Genomic DNA, 15,743 nt, shown 5'->3' with positions numbered 1-15,743 from the left:
TTGTGCCGTGATGTTTTTGATTCTTTCAGATTCTAATTCTATTTCCTTTCTTTCTACAACGCTCTCTCACCCCTTTTCTTCAAAACTTCTGTCGGCTCGTTGGCTCTTTCTCCTCTCTCTTGGGGAACCAGCCCCTCTTCCCCTGGCTCTTTGGAGGAATGGGAAGTGAGCCTGGTAGTTCCCCAGGTTGCTACGTGTGTCAAGCAATATTCTCTTGAGCCCAGAAGGTCAGCTAAAGTCAAAGGATAATGATTAAGTGATTGACTTTGATATTGAAATGGTTTAAATCCTAGCAGAAAAGACTGTTGAAAGTCCAGATTTTTCCAAGGATGAGGACTACTTAGGAAAGGTTGGAATGTTAAACGGAGGCCGCCGAATTGACTATGTTCTTCAAGAAAAGCCAATAGAGAGTTTTAATGAATATCTTTTCGCTCTTCAGAGTCACTTATGCTATTGGTAAGTATCTTCATCTTTGATAACATTCATGTGGCCTTTACGTTGCAGCACATACAGCAGTTTTAGTGAGGTTCTTGCTGATTTACCATTTGCAATTTGAATGCCCATATATTCAAAATCAGTATTTTCCCCCTTTAGTTTAGTTATCCACAAGATGGCAGCATGTCATCTGCCTTTGACCAAAGGCCTTTGGTACTTGCCCACTGTTTTTGCAGGGATGCCTTTCACAGAATGGGAATGGTAGGGACTTTGAAAGCCATCCTTTTGTGTATCCTCCGTCACCAAGGAGAACTGCAGCACAGCTATTTTGGAGCTGATTGGTATTCATCCAGTTTTTAAGGACAGCTCTGAGATTACACTACTTTATTTTCATTTGCCCTTCTTAGGGAGAATTGAATAGAACCAAAGCTGCATTCTCTACCTTTATGCATAGAGGTTAATTTCTTTTTTTTTTTAATTAATTAATTTATTTTTGGCTGCATCTTCATTGCTGCGTGCGGGCTTTCTCTAGCTGTGGAGAGCAGGGGCTACTCTTCGTTGGGGTGCGTGGGCTTCTCATTGTGGTGGCTTCTCTTGTTGCAGAGCACGGGCTCTAGGCACGCGGGCTTCAGTAGTTGTGGCATGCGGCCCCAGTAGTTGTGGCTCGCGGGCTCTAGAGCGCAGGCTCAGTAGTTGTGGTGCACGGGCTGAGTTGATCCACAGCCTGTGGGATCTTCCCGGACCAGGGCTCAAACCTGTGTCCCCTGCATTGGCAGGCGGATTCTTAACCACTGCACCACCAGGGAAGTCCTAGAGGTTAATTTCTAATTATCTCTTAAGTAAATGTGCTTTTCTTTTTAATAGGGAATCTGAAGATACTGCCCTGTTATTACTTAAAGAAATTTATCGAACAATGAGCATTAGTCCAGAACAGCCCCAGCATTGATTGGACTTCAGCTTCACCGTGTGAGTTTATCTTTATTGTGCGTATAAATTCTGAATGTTTCATTCTGAAGCCTCTTTTATGGAGTTGATGTTGACTATAAATTTTTCTTTTTTCTGTTTCCTCTAAGTGTTTTTCTTTCTTTCTTTTTTTTAAATTCAGAATAGAGACATTAAGGAACCAAACTCACAATACCTTAAAAAAATAGAGGTTTATTTTTCTTATATAACAGGAAGGGTTCATCTATTGAATGATGTCACTAGATCGTTTGCATCTTTTCACCTGCCTGTTGGCTCTTGTTGCCTTGTAGTTATTAGATAGCTCCCATAGTTCTAGATATCACATCTGTGTTCGGGGCATGAAGAAGGTGAGAAAGGGTAGTATTAGTTATATCTTATCTATCTTAATTAGGAAAACAGAAGCATCTGTAAAAATTTACTCACGCCTGTTGACTAAGCCTGTGTCACATGTCCCATGTCCCCGCTGAACCCCAAACTGCTTGAAAGGTTGTAAAAGTTTTATTTTAAACATTCCCAGTCATTATCGAGGGAAGGAATAGAGAAGGGGGTTAAACCTATAATGCATAAACCAACCTGTAAGTTGGCCACACTCTGTAACCTGACTGTTCTCCTGAGACACCTGACGCCAGTTTTTCCTCACTAGATTATACATCACTTTAAAAAATAGGTAATGTGTTTTTTAAAATGTTAGAACTTTTATAACCTTTGAAAGAGTGAAATGCAAAGTGGTGAGCTCTCAATTGCTGAAATCAAAAGTAGTTCCTGGCACTTTTTGGTTTTTTAATCATAAATGATAAGTTCAGTCTTCACCTTCTTATTTTGGAGAGGTAACCACTTTTAGTAGGATTTTCTTAGAGAAATTTTCCTGTGCATGTCCAATCAAATATGTGTTCATGTCAAAACAGAGGGATCTCATTGACTATATTGTTCTGCAACTTGATGTTGTCGATCAGCCATACAGCTTGCATAGTAACTTGTGTAGATCTTTTTTGTTCTCTTTAATGGCTACATAGGAATCCATTGTATGGCTATGCCCCATCATATTTAGCCAGCTTCCTGTTCATGGACATTTAGGTCATTTCCTAATGTGTATTAGAAAACCTTAACAGAGTAGGTAAGAGGTATAAAAGGCCATTTTGTAATCAGACTTTTGATACAGTTTTATCAGTTCTTAGCATTTCTGATATTATAATATTAAAATAAACTAAATGTAATGTCAAGAGTTACCTCAGTCCAGATTTTCAATTATGAAATAGTCATTCAGTTGGCTGACAGATATTTATTCAGCACCGACTATGTGCCAGACGCCAGTTTTCAACCTGGGGATAAGTGCTAAATGAGGTTGCATTCTCACCTTTAAGGAAATTGTCTTCTGCGGGGAGGAGATTACAGTAAGCCTGTACTCTAATTCACAAGTAAATGTCAGCTATTGATAGGTTCTGTGGAAAAGACAAAATAGAAAGAGGTTGAGAGTGACTGGGGGTGCTTCCAGGGAAGGCCTTGCCAAGCTGATGATATGTGAGTTGAAATTTGAATGATGAGAAGGAGGTGGACACCTGGAGATACGGGGAGAACAGTCCAGGCAGAAAGAAGAGCAGTTGCCAGGGCCATGAGATGGGAGCCGATGTGTTGTGTTTGAGGGACAGAGAGCAGACCCGTGTAGCTAGAGGGGAGAAGAGGAGGGAGGTAGGTGGGCCTGACTACGAGGGATCTGGTAGGACGTTTACGTTTTATTCTAAGCGTAATGGAAACATTGGGCGTTTCTAAGAAGAGGAGTGACATAATTTGGTTTATACTTTAGAAAGATTGCTTTTGGTGCTGGGTGGAGGGTGGACTGTTGGGCAGGGATGGAGGGACAACAGTGAAGAGGCTGGTGGTGACTCCGATTAGGGTTGTAGTGATAGGGATGGCGAAAGGTGACTGAACTCAGGCCTAGTGCGGGGGTAGCGATGTCCAGGACTTACAGATGAGTTCACTCTGGGGAGTGCGGGAAAGAAGAGTTAAGGATGGCCCTTAGGATTTTGATGTGAGCAACTGAGTGGTTGCTGGTACCTTTTCCTGGGAAGGCTTGTGGGGGGAGCAGGGTTTTGGGGGTTGTGGGGATGGAGAGTTGGTAGTTGATGATGTTAGTCTGAAGATAATAATAACCTTAGAATCATCAGCACATACTTGGCCATCTGAAACCAGAAACTGGATGAGGTCACCTAGGAGTGTGTCAGTGGAGAAGAGAGAAGTCTGTGAAGTGAAAGAAAATCCAGGGACTTGTGGTCTCAGGGAAGCTGAGAGACGATTGTTTCAAGGAGAGGGCAGTCAGCCATGTGAAATGCCACTGAGGGGTCAAGTAAGAGGAGGACCAAGAATTGGCCACTGGCTTGAAGAGGACATAGGACGTCATTGGTGACCTTGAGCAAAGCTGTTTTAAGATCATGGCAGAGGTTCAGTGGGCTGAGGAGAGGTAAGGGATCAGAGGAACGAGTTTTGCTGTGAAGGTTAACAGAAATAAGACAGGGACATTTTATGATATTCAGGTGTGTTTGTTTGCTAACGACAGTGATCCAATATTGAGGGAGAAGTTGATAATGCAAGAGCTAAAGGGGATATTATTGGAGGAAATACTTGAAAAGTCAATGGGGGATAGGGCCGGGGCAAATCGAAGCGTTTTGTCTTAGAAAAAGAGCAGGGCTGCCTCTTCCATGGGACCGGAGGAAGGCCGAGAGTGAGGGCACAGCATGGGTAGTGGGTAACGGTGGTGGTGGGTAGACCGGCGTTCTCTGGCCTCCTGTCCTAAGTGTGTGAGAGTAAGGTCTCGGTCAAGGGCTGTGGGAGACGGGAGGAGAGAGGGGAGCAGAAGAACACTCACCTCAGAGTGTGGGGAAAGGGAATTTGCCAGCAGAGTGTGGTGCGATTGCATTGCAGGCTTGAGTGCCCATTCGATATTTTGGTCATAAATTTGAAGTGAGTACAGTTAGCACGATCGCATGACTTTTCTCTGGCCATGTGCTGCTGCTTGGTTGAGGTGCACAGTAAGAGATAACTGGGTTTACTAGATTAGGGTTTTGCCAGGTGACTAAGACAGGAGGAGAAAGACAAGGGAGCTAAGGGAGGTGATAGAGACCGAAAAAAGCGAGAGGTCAGTGCAGGATGAGGTCGGAGAATCACAGGAGTGAGGAGTTTCCCAGTGGGTGACCCAGAGGTTGGGATGGGAGACGCAAAGTGAGGAGGGAGTCACTGTGCCATGGGATCTGGGCGCTGCGACCCTCTGCTAAACAAGTGCTCTGTGTGCTTCAGAAACCATTAAAAAATTATAAAACGATAGTGCCTCATACAGAAACTTTAGAAAAATGTAAAAAAGCAGCAGCAGAAATCACCTATAATCTCGCTAACTGAAAGTGTTAGATGTTAATCCTTCTAAGCTTTTTCTAAGTCTCGGTGTATTTCATATATATATATATTTTTTTTCATATATATATATTTTTTAACATCTTTATTGGAGTATAATTGCTTTACAACGTTGTGTTAGTTTCTGCTTTATAACAAAGTGAATCAGCTATACATATACATATATCCCCATATCTCCTCCCTCTTGCGTCTCCCTCCCACCCTCCCTATCCCACCCCTCTAGGTGGTCACAAAGCACGGAGCTGATCTCCCTGTGCTATGCGGCTGCTTCCTACTAGCTATCTGTGTTACATTTGGTAGTGTACATATGTCCATGCAACTCTCTCACTTCGTCCCAGCTTACCCTTCCCCCGCCCTGTGTCTTCAAGTCCATTCTCTATTCCTGTCCTGCCCCTAGGTTCTTCAGAACCATTTTTCTTTTTTTAGATTCCATATATATGTGTTAGCATATGGTATTTGTTTTTCTCTTTCTGACTTACTTCACTCTGTATGACAGTCTCTAGGTCCATCCACCTCATCGGTGTATTTCATATTATTTGCTATTTTGTAGGCTGTTTTTTTCCACTTGCGAGTATATTGTATAGTTTTTCCACCTCAGCCTACAACATGGGTGTGTGTATTTACCATTTTTATTTGTTTTTCTGAGTGGCTTATACATACAGTTGGTTCAGCTTTTATTTATTTATTTTTTAGGAAGAGACTTTTCCTTTTTTTTTTAAAATATATTTATTTATTTATTTATTTATTTAGGCTGCGCTGAGTCTTAGTTGCAGCACGCGGACTCTTAGTTGCGGCATGCAGGCGGGATCTAGTTTCCCCACCAGGGATCGAACCCGGGCCCCCTGCATTGGGAGTGTGGAGTTTTACCCACTGGAACACCTGGGAAGTCCCTGGTTTACCTTTTAGAAGTGACAGAAGAGAGGGCTCTCGCTCTTACACTTCTTCCCCAGTGTCCCTGCCCAGAGGCAACCAGCGTTCCAAGTTTTGTGTATCCTTCCAGACATCTGCTAACACATACATGATTTTTTTCCTTTTTAAAAGACAAATACTAGCAAAATAAGACACGCTTCTTATGTTTGTATCTTTGAGATTTTCCCATATCCATCCACCCATCCATCCATCCACCCATCATCCATGCATCATTTGCTGAGCACCTTACTTACTAAGTGCCAGGTACTAGTGTCTAGGCCCCGGGGTTCACAGCAGTGGACCAAACAGTCTCTGCCCTCAAGGATCTTCTTTCCTCTGGGGGAGGACAGACCGTAAATAAACAATGGAAGTGTGCCGTATGGTTAAAAATAGAGCAGCAGGAAAAGGGCGAGAGGGAGTGCATTTGGGATGGGAACAAGTTGCTGTTGTATATAAAATGGCAAGGGACATGCTCACTGATAGAATGTCATTTGAGCAAGTGAGCTAGGTGGATATCTGGGAGAGGAAGATCATCTCAGGCAGAAAGAATATATATCAGAACAAAAGAGCCGCCTTATTCTTTTCAGTAATTGTGTAGTATTCCATTGACTGTTACACCGTAATTTGTTTAACCATCCCTTACTGATGGGCATATAGGTTATCTAATCTTTTACTAGTATGAACAGTGCTTCAGAGATACATGGATATTTAATAGTTGCATTATATTTCATTTTATAGTTCTATTTATTAAAATCCTTAATTTATCTACCACTGTTGCACATTTAGGTGATTTTCCAACTTTTCACTGTTATAAATAATTCTGACATGTAGTTATACATACTTTCTGCACACCTCTGACTGTTTGCTTGACATAAATTCCTAGACGTAGCATTGTTAGATCTAAGGATAGTCAACATTTTTAAAAGGATTTTGATCTGTATTTGTTGTAAAGTTGCATTTCAGGAAGGTTGCTGAAGTTTCATAGCGGCCATCCATATATGTGCCATACATATAAGTGCTGCACCCTTTTGCCCACACTGGGTATTACTGTTTTTTTTTAAAGTTTTGCTAATTTGATAGCTAGAAATTATATCATTGTTTTATTTTGCATTTCTATTACTAGTGAAATTGAGCATGTTTAATGTATTTAATTGGCCATTTCTTCTTTTGTCAGTTGCCAGGTTTTTTTTGTTTTGTTTTGTTTTTTTAATTTATTTATTATTTTATATTTATTTTTGGCTGCGTTGGGTCTTTGTTGCTGCGCGGGGGCTTTCTCTAGTTGTGGTGAGCGGGGGCGACTCTTCGTTGCGGTGCGCGGGCTTCTCATTGCGGTGGCTTCTCTTGTTGCGGAGCACGGGCTCTAGGCACATGGGCTTCAGTAGTTGTGGCATACAGGCTCAGTAGTTGTGGCTCACGGGCTCCAGAGCACAGGCTCAGTAGTTGTGGCACACGGGCTTAGTTGTTCCGCGGCATGTGGGATCTTCCCGGACCAGGGCTCGAACCCGTGTCTCCTGCATTGGCAGGCGGATTCTTAACCACTGCGCCACCAGGGAAGTCCCAGTTGCCAGTTTTTGACCTTTGTGCATTTTTCTGGCAGTGTGGGGTGGGATATTTCTGTTTCTGGTTGATTTATAATTATGACAGTTAAGAGTATTGACCTTTGGTCATTGCAAATTTTTTTTCCAGTTTGACATTTGCCTTTTATTTTTATGCTTTGGATTCTTGAGGGGTGGGGTGGGGAGCATGTTTAAAAATATGTAGGCCAGTCTTTTAAGATTAATTATTACTTAGATAATTATATTTATTCTCTTTTAGTTCTTATATGGTTTTGTTTTTTCATCTAACTTTATAGGTTAGAAGGATATGGTTTAGAGAGGGATTTAACTTTTTTCTTAAATAGTTAATTTTTTTTGCCTGTGCCATATGTTGAACAGTGTACCCTTTTGTCATTGGCTTTATGTTTTTATCATGTGCTATTGTTTGACATTTTTTTTATCATATGCCCAATATTTGTTTTCTTGGCTTTCTGACATCTCTTCTGTTGAGTTATTTATCTGCCTACCAGATAAATAACTGATTTATCTGATTTCATATTATGTATTTTCCACATTTTAGCATCTTTAAGTATGGAATGCATCTTAAAAATCAGCTGTTGCCTTAATGGAAGTTGAGTTCTCCCTGAGAGGGTTTGAGTTTTCTTCTGCTAGTCACTTGGGGGCACTACCAGTCTGAATCTGTTGAAGCTAATTTCTCTGCTTGAGATTTTCTTGGCCTTTGATGGTAGTGTGAACTCAGAGCACAAAATTTGTAGGCAGGTTGGGGTGGAGGTACCAGTGCAAATATCAAGGAATTATTTCCCCCTCTTCCTATTGTCAAGGAAGTGGTATGCAGGCTTCTTTGTCTTCTCTTCTGGAGGAAGCGTTGTTATTTTTTTTTTTTACCCCTCATTGAGGCTGTTGCCATTTGGTATCCCCACTTTTTGCGAGGGTCTCTGTCTCCTTTTAGATTTCATACCCTGGACATCTTTTCTTTGCATGGTACATAAAACAATATTGCATCTTACAATTGATGCTGTCTTAGAATCAGTGAAAGTTTTTAATATCTGGCAGTGCAAGTTCTTGGTATACTATGTTCTTGGCTATTATTCCAAATGAATTTTGAAATGATTTAAGTTCCCCTGACATTCTCTCTGCACAAAACAAAGCAAAACAAAGTCCAAACAATAGTAGTCCTGGGATTGTGATACATCTGATATGAAAAATTAAGAACCTTTCATTTCACACATGATTTGTTCACTGTAATTGTTTTACTTCGTATACGTGGTTGTAAAATTTAGGCAAGTAGTTAGTTCCCAATGTTACGCTGGTACTATAAAATAATTAATTTAAAATATTAACAATCCTTCTATACTTGGTTCATTCAAGCATAGACTTTTTCTTTTTTAATTTTATTTATTTATTTATTTATTTATTTATTTATTTATTTATTTATTTATTTATTTATTTATTTATGGCTGTGTTGTGTCTTCGTTTCTGTGCGAGGGCTTTCTCTGGTTGCGGCAAGTGGGGGCCACTCTTCATCGCGGTGCGCGGGCCTCTCACTATCGCGGCCTCTCTTGTTGCGGAGCACAGGCTCCAGACGCGCAGGCTCAGTAGTTGTGGCTCACGGGCCTAGGTGCTCCGCGGCACGTGGGATCTTCCCAGACCAGGGCTCGAACCCGTGTCCCCTGCATTGGCAGGCAGATTCTCAACCACTGTGCCACCAGGGAAGCCCAAGCATAGACAATTGTGCTGAATAATTTTTTTCTGCCCTTTAACCCTTTTTAGGATTGTTCTTTAAAAAGCCTCAAATTAACCCAACAGATAATTCACTTTATATTTTGTCTTTTATTTTCTATACTCATTTTGTTATGAAGGTTATCAGCTAGTTTATCTCACCAAACACTCCCTGATGCCCTTTCATCCCTCCAGAAGGCCTGTCTGAGGACTTGTGCTCACAGGCTGTTCTTCAGACGCAGTTTGCAGTGTTTGTTTGGCACTTGACAGTGTGTTTGTTCTTTTACTTCAGAAAGGAACGACAGTGCGTTATTGTGTTATTACTATAAGTTTGTAAAGCTGACCGAGGATTCTTTTTCTTCTTTTAAAGACATTCTTGTCTTTACAGAAAGTTGCAGTATAAATTACATTGCTGAGAAAATCCTCAGAGGACATCCCCAGTCTGCTCCTGTGATGGCTGACAGAAACGTGATTCACCGACAGTTACTCTGCTGTAATTCTCAGATGTAGGGCTTCATTTAAAAGAAAACATACAGAACAAAAAGACAATGAAATAAATCAGTACCACATTTGGACTGTATAGATGAGAAAAAGAAATTATTAAAATGATGCAGTTAAAAACTCCTCAGATCAGTTTAGTTGTAAAATGGTCAAAGTAATATGTGATATCAATGAAGAAATATTTGTAGCATGCAGACGGTTGTTTCTGTTTCTTAAAAAACTATTGTCAGTGGGCTATTCAACTTGCTTTTTTTTTTTATTAATGTAGTATGGTCTATGGACTTCTTGAGAAACTATAATAATACAGTTTTTAAAAAACTTATGTTCTACTTTAAATGTGAATTATAGTTCTGAGCTGCTTTAATGCGGGGTCATTTGTATCTGTTAGCGGAAGTAACCAAGATCACTTCTATTCCAAGCTGAACTGCGGTCTTTAAGAAGCCTTCCAGGCTGTTGCTGAGAGCAGAGCTGTGGAAGGAAGTGAGATACTCCACACGTCACAGAAGTCTTGTGAAGTGCTCTCCCAGCTTCATTGCCACCAGCAGTGGGGAGCAAACGAGAAGTTTTTCCATTTTGTCATCTAAGGTAGCTGTGCAGTTGCCTCATTGCTAAAGTTCCAATCAATATGAGAACCACAGTAGAATTTTTTTGGATTTTGGTTTTTTTGCTTTGTATTAATTTCACTTCTACCAAAGTATTTGAAAGTATGAACTGTATTGGCTTTTAGACTATAACTCTATTTCATGAAAAGACTGTTCTGTGATATTTTACTTTGTTTTACTGTAACTTCAAATTATCTAAATATTTTCCTAATACTACGTGGGAATGCTGATTTTCTTTTGTTATGCAGTAGGAACATTTTACACTGTTTACATAGTTCTCATGGAACATAGAATTTTTTGAAAGCCACATATGATACACATTTTTTGTGTATATATTCTAGTTAGTGTGAATAAAACAGTAACATCAATGCATTTTTTTAAAGCAGAAAACGTCTGTATTCTTCTTGTCTTCCTTAAAAGTATTCCTGTGAGTTCAGTGGTCATTTACTTTTCATTGTGAACACCTGCTCTGTAGTTAATACATAACTATAGCATTTGCTCCTAATAATTAGGGCAGAATTAGGACAGTAGAGTTTTTGAGCTGCAGGTGACCCCAGACAGCATATATTCCAACCACCTCATTATGCAGCCGAGGACACAACACTAAATGCCTTTCTCAGGCTGCTGGGTGGCAGATCTGGGCTAGAACACAGTTTCACTGACTCCCTTTTGGCCTTCATTTCTCTACACCAGTGCTATTACCTCTCACTTAATTTCCTCTTAACTTCCCCAAACTGATGAAATAAAGAAAAATAAGGGTTATTTATGTATATTTTAATAAAATCCAGTTTGATTTTTCAACTTACAACTGGTTTTGTCTGTATTATTCAGCCTGTATCCTCTGAATATTGGGCAGAGGGGAAGAAACACTTGAACCAGTGTCCATAGTAGAAATGTGTACCAGCTCAGTTTTAGGAATCTTGTGATTTTAACACCTGGGAAAATATAAAATAGAATTTTAGAGGGTAACTCTGCTGTGGACAGAGTTTATATCACTCTTCAATTTCTGAAAAAAAACAAAACCAAAGCCAAAACAGTAATAGGTCTGAGGGCAGAGTCTGTATTTATTAGCGTACTGTTCACTGTTGTAACCACCATGCCTACCACAGACTTGTCACAAAGTAAGGCATTTTCCAAATATTTGTTGAATAAAACTTTTAAAAATCAGAAATAGAATTAAATACTTATAGACCTTAGAATGGCCATTCAGGTCAGTGGTTTGCAAACGTTTAAAAAGTATCTGAACCCTTTTCACATTTCAGTATATAAACTAGATGAGAGCATAGCCGCTGAGTAAAGCTTGACCTCCTCCTTTTCTCCAGTAGCTCGTCCCCTCCTGGGACCCTCCTACCCAGCCCTAACCTGGATTAATGCCCTCATCTTCCTCAGATGAGGAAAGTCAAGTCGCTAGTTATTCTGAAATTCTTTCCTGTGCAGAGTTTGGGACTAAAGTTAAAAAGCATCAGTGTCTGAAACTGAAGGTCAAAGAGTCGTCGTAAAACCAATGAGGTCAACCTAGGCCTGGTTTGTTAACGTGGCCATAATGAGAGGAAACTCCTTTCTGAGTCTGATGGGCCTGTGTGGTTCATGAATCCACCAGATAAGGATTTTTCTCAAAACCAGAGTGTGATTATAGTAGAAGGGCTTAACAGATTATATTGATTTTTGACGTAAGTATGTTATTGGAAAGGTGTGCTCTACATAGACCCTTGAAAATGAGGACATTAGAGCATAGATATCACTACCCCGGCAGGGAGGATCATATATGCAAAATAGCAACTCACAATATTATAAATAGAGTGCTGGAGATCAGGACTGTCCAGGAAATTCCAGAGTGGTTGATCTTGGTATTTATATTACCGTTGTTTCAGGTTTTTATGACTTGAGGTGTCATACCTTAGTGCTGAGCCTTAGTGTTTACCGAGCAACGTTCTGGTGGTGACTTGTTTCCCATGTAGATTTTGCCATCTGGGAACAGGGTGAATTGAGCTGCAGACGCTGAATGTTCTGGTTTTCCTCCAAGTTAATGGTTCTCATTGTAGCAATAATTACCAGTCAGTATGAGTTAGTTCCCCAGGGCGGGTCCTCTAAGGTGAGTTGATAGAGTTCAGTTCTTTATAGCTGGGGTGCTGACAGGGCATTCCTGCTTTTGTCCGTCTCCCTGCAAAGCGCTGGATGGACTGTCAGGTGACTTGTCTCCTTGATATTTGTATAAGACTTGCAACAGGTTGTCAGTCTTGTCCTGGTATTTCACCCCTGAAGTGAGCTTACCAAAAACTTGACAGCATGTTGAAGAGCTCTGGTGCCCACCTGCCTTTGTGTCCAAGCTCTCTACCTCTTAGCTGTGGGTCCCGTGCAAGATTGTTTTCCCCTAACCTCTCGGCAAAGTGTTTCTGATTTTTGGTCAGTTTCCTCTTGCATGAAATTCCTCAACCTCATACAGTTATTGTGAGGCTTAAATGAAAATATGAGTAAAGAGCATATAGTGATGCTGGGTACATAGTAAGCACTCAGAACATTAGCTAATTGTCACTACTGCTACTCTTTTTATCACGAACGCTCAGGTTCAGGGAAGACCCACGTCTTTGTTGCTAGGTCACTGCCACTTCCAGCCCTCCCTGGGTTGCCCTTGGCCAGGTCTCTTGTCCCTGAGAGCTGCCGGACAGGGCTGAGCATCCTTCACAGAGGCCCAGGTGTCTGCAGGTGACTGGCAGGGAGGACAGGAGCTGTGGAGCCAGTCGGGGCGGGCGCGGGGGATGGTAATGCTCATGTGGCTGTCTTCACACAGATCAGTGGGACTCTTGGAGAGTACCTATTTATTTATTTATTTATTTATTTATTTATTTATTTATTTATTTATTTATTTTTGGCTGTGTTGGGTCTTCGTTTCTGTGCGAGGGCTTTCTCTAGCTGCGGCAAGCGGGGGCCACTCTTCATCGCGGTGCGCGGGCCTCTCACTATCGCGGCCTCTCTTGTTGCGGAGCACAGGCTCCAGACGCGCAGGCTCAGTAGTTGTGGCTCACGGGCCTAATTGGCAGGCAGATTCTCAACCACTGCGCCACCAGGGAAGCCCGAGAGTACCTTTGAGTAACTTCTACATGCCTTGATTCTCTAAGTTCCTTTTGGGATAGGATCCAGAAAACATGTTTGTCTTCCTAAATTCTGCCTTCTTTTCTCCCTGATATTTATTTCCCTGCTTTAAACATCAACGCTATTGCAGATTTCCCCAAACCTATCAGCCCCACAGAACTCTGAGAATGACTTCATGTTGTTGTTGACACTAGTGGGCGCTCGTGAGATAGTGCAGCCTCGACATTTAGTGCTTCCTTCTTTCAGTCTCAAAGCAAGTGAAACACATTGTTTGGGCAGTATTCACACTTAATGTGACAGTAAACGATCACAACGTGTGTCCAATATAGGAAACTTACAGCGACCTGTAAAACAGACCAGGGATTAGCAAGGACGCGTCCATGAGAAAGTAGGCAGTGCTGCGTATTTGCTAGGGGGTGAGCTGCAGTTCAGGTTCATGGACAGGTGGAATTGGTGTACCTGGGATGACCCACCATGTTTTTCTTTCATTTCTTACATTATAAGAGTGACTGAAAGGTTTTATTGTGGAAACTTTCAAATACTCAAAAGTGTGGAGAATGGTGTAGTGAATCCCCCTGTCCGTACCCCTCTTCTAGCCTCAGTAGGGGTGCCAGGGTTGGCCTCTCTGTAACTTAAAAGACAGGTAAGCAGGGGCAACCAGGGACAAGGCGGGAAAGAAAGTGCATTCAAGAGGTGGAAAGGCCTGAGGTGGGAAACAGCATCACCCGTTGGGGCAACTGGAAGAGATTAAGTTGTTCATGAAACACAAAAAGAGCTGTTTGAATGTGTTGAGAATGGTTTTCATTAAAGTTGTTTTAAAGACAACATTTCTTGTGGTGCCTTTTCTTTTTGTAAGTCACTTAATAGCATTCACTCTTGTTGAAAGGAGCATGGTTTGGAATATTGGGAAGTGCTTACTACCAATTAAGAGGCGTTCCTTTCCTGTGCCCCTCAAAGCCTGTGCTCAGCTGTATCTCTGAGACTCGTTTGCTTCTCTTTCCCAGGAGGTGAAAAGGTGTTTTGAACAGCACTTCTGACTCCTGAAGAAACTTCAGGTGAACAAGGCTGTGGTAGTTTTCTGAATGTTACTCCCTGGAGTAGAACTGGGGAGGGGAACTCGTGTTTTTGGAGTGTCAGCTGTGCTTCGGGCACTGTGCAAGCTCTTTCATGTAATCTTGACAGAAGCCCCATGGAGGTAGGTTTATTCTCCCCATTTTACAGATGAGAGAACTGAAGCTCATAGAAGCTAGCCATCTTGCCAGGGCCACTCAGTTAATGGCAGGGGAGAATAAAGTGCGCTTAAGCCTCAAAAATAAAGGGAAACCTCTACTATAGAAAGATACTTGCAAATTGACTGTCTGCCTCTTTCTGGAAACAGCTAGGCAGTCACAACGCTGCTCCCCACCCCCACCCCGCTTTTTTTTTCACAAGCAAAAGCATTTTCAAAGGATAACCTTTGAAAGAAAAAGATAAGTTTTAGGCGATGTAGATTATAATTTGTTCTGTTGTTTTTGCCTGAAGTGCTCTTTTTTTTTTTTTTTTTTTTTTAATGTGGGGCGTAAAACCTCATGTTAATGAAGATTCCCAAATATTGGTCTAAACAGGACCTAGATGTTTGCTACCCTTTGAACTGAAAAGGAAGGGATAAACGCAAAAATGGTCTTTTGTCCTTACAAAAGAGTGTTTGTAGAAGTGTCCTAGCTTGTGTGCCCTCCTGAGTGTCTGAGTGACCGCCCCCGGGTTTTAGTGTTTCTCTGGGGTTGGTTCTCCATTCCCACTGCCATCGCCCCGGCTTTCCTTAAGCCTAGGCAGCCGAGACACCGTCCTAACTCTGCAGTGCATCCTGGATCCTCTGCCCTCCCAGCTTGTCCTCAGAAGCCGTCTCCAGCTCCCCTCTACCTCTGGGTGGCTCTCCCTGGTTCAGAATTTCCTGCCCTCCCTGCTCTGCTTCCCAGCCTCTCTCGGCCTTGCCTGCTGCTCCCTCTGTAGGAACCAAGCTGGTCATTCATCCTCCCAATTTGCTCTTCCATTATCATCCTTTCCAGATGCTGCAGCAGACTAGAACCTCGGGCTCCCACCTTTTCCGCAAAGCCTCCACCCTCCAGAATCCCTGAGTGGGCCTGCTTCCCCTGTACCAGTGCTGCTCAGTGATGTTTGATTGACATTTGTTTTACCCTGGTTTGGTCTCAGGTGTCTTAACTCAAAAAGCACTGTTCAACAGGGGAAAACGACTAACACGGGACTCCATTCGCTGCCCTCAAAGGGAGGCAAACCCCGAGCGCACAGAAATGCGAATAAGAACCCCATTTCCATCCTCTTCCCTGACACCTACAGCCTCTGCCATGCTGTCCTCAACCTGCACCCCTCCCCAAACACAGTGGGAACGTGAGAGAGTTTCTCATAGTTACACCTGGACCCTCGTGGACATCCATCAGGTAAGAGGAAGGCACCTGCATGAGTAGATTTCAGCAAGCGGCTGGCGACGGAGGGAGATGCCCATTTCTAAACGTGCAGTTACCTGGCGAGGTGTCCTTTTTAGGCTGGAAGTTCACTTTCACCTTAAGGATCT

The 15,743-nt window shown here is 42.1% G+C and overlaps 1 protein-coding gene across 2 annotated transcripts in view; it reads left to right on the top strand.

Annotated features, from left to right (window-relative positions):
* Positions 1 to 10,892, top strand: part of SEC23IP (SEC23 interacting protein) — a 44,607-nt gene extending 33,715 nt beyond the window's left edge. Inside the window, exons 17-19 of one of the 2 annotated variants that reach the window (XM_059899161.1) lie at positions 297 to 456; positions 1,300 to 1,401; positions 9,370 to 10,892. In XM_059899161.1, coding sequence (XP_059755144.1) covers positions 297 to 456; positions 1,300 to 1,381 — 242 coding nt within the window. In that variant the 3' untranslated portion in view covers positions 1,382 to 1,401; positions 9,370 to 10,892. Of the gene's footprint in view, positions 1 to 293; positions 457 to 1,299; positions 1,402 to 9,369 lie in introns of both variants that reach the window. The other variant, XM_059899159.1, reaches the window with a different exon arrangement.
* The last annotated feature ends 4,851 nt before the right edge of the window (positions 10,893 to 15,743 follow it).

Source organism: Balaenoptera ricei, chromosome 16 (assembly GCF_028023285.1).
Source record: "Balaenoptera ricei isolate mBalRic1 chromosome 16, mBalRic1.hap2, whole genome shotgun sequence".
Lineage (NCBI taxonomy): Eukaryota > Metazoa > Chordata > Mammalia > Artiodactyla > Balaenopteridae > Balaenoptera > Balaenoptera ricei.
This window is presented reverse-complemented; position numbering and strand designations above follow the sequence as displayed.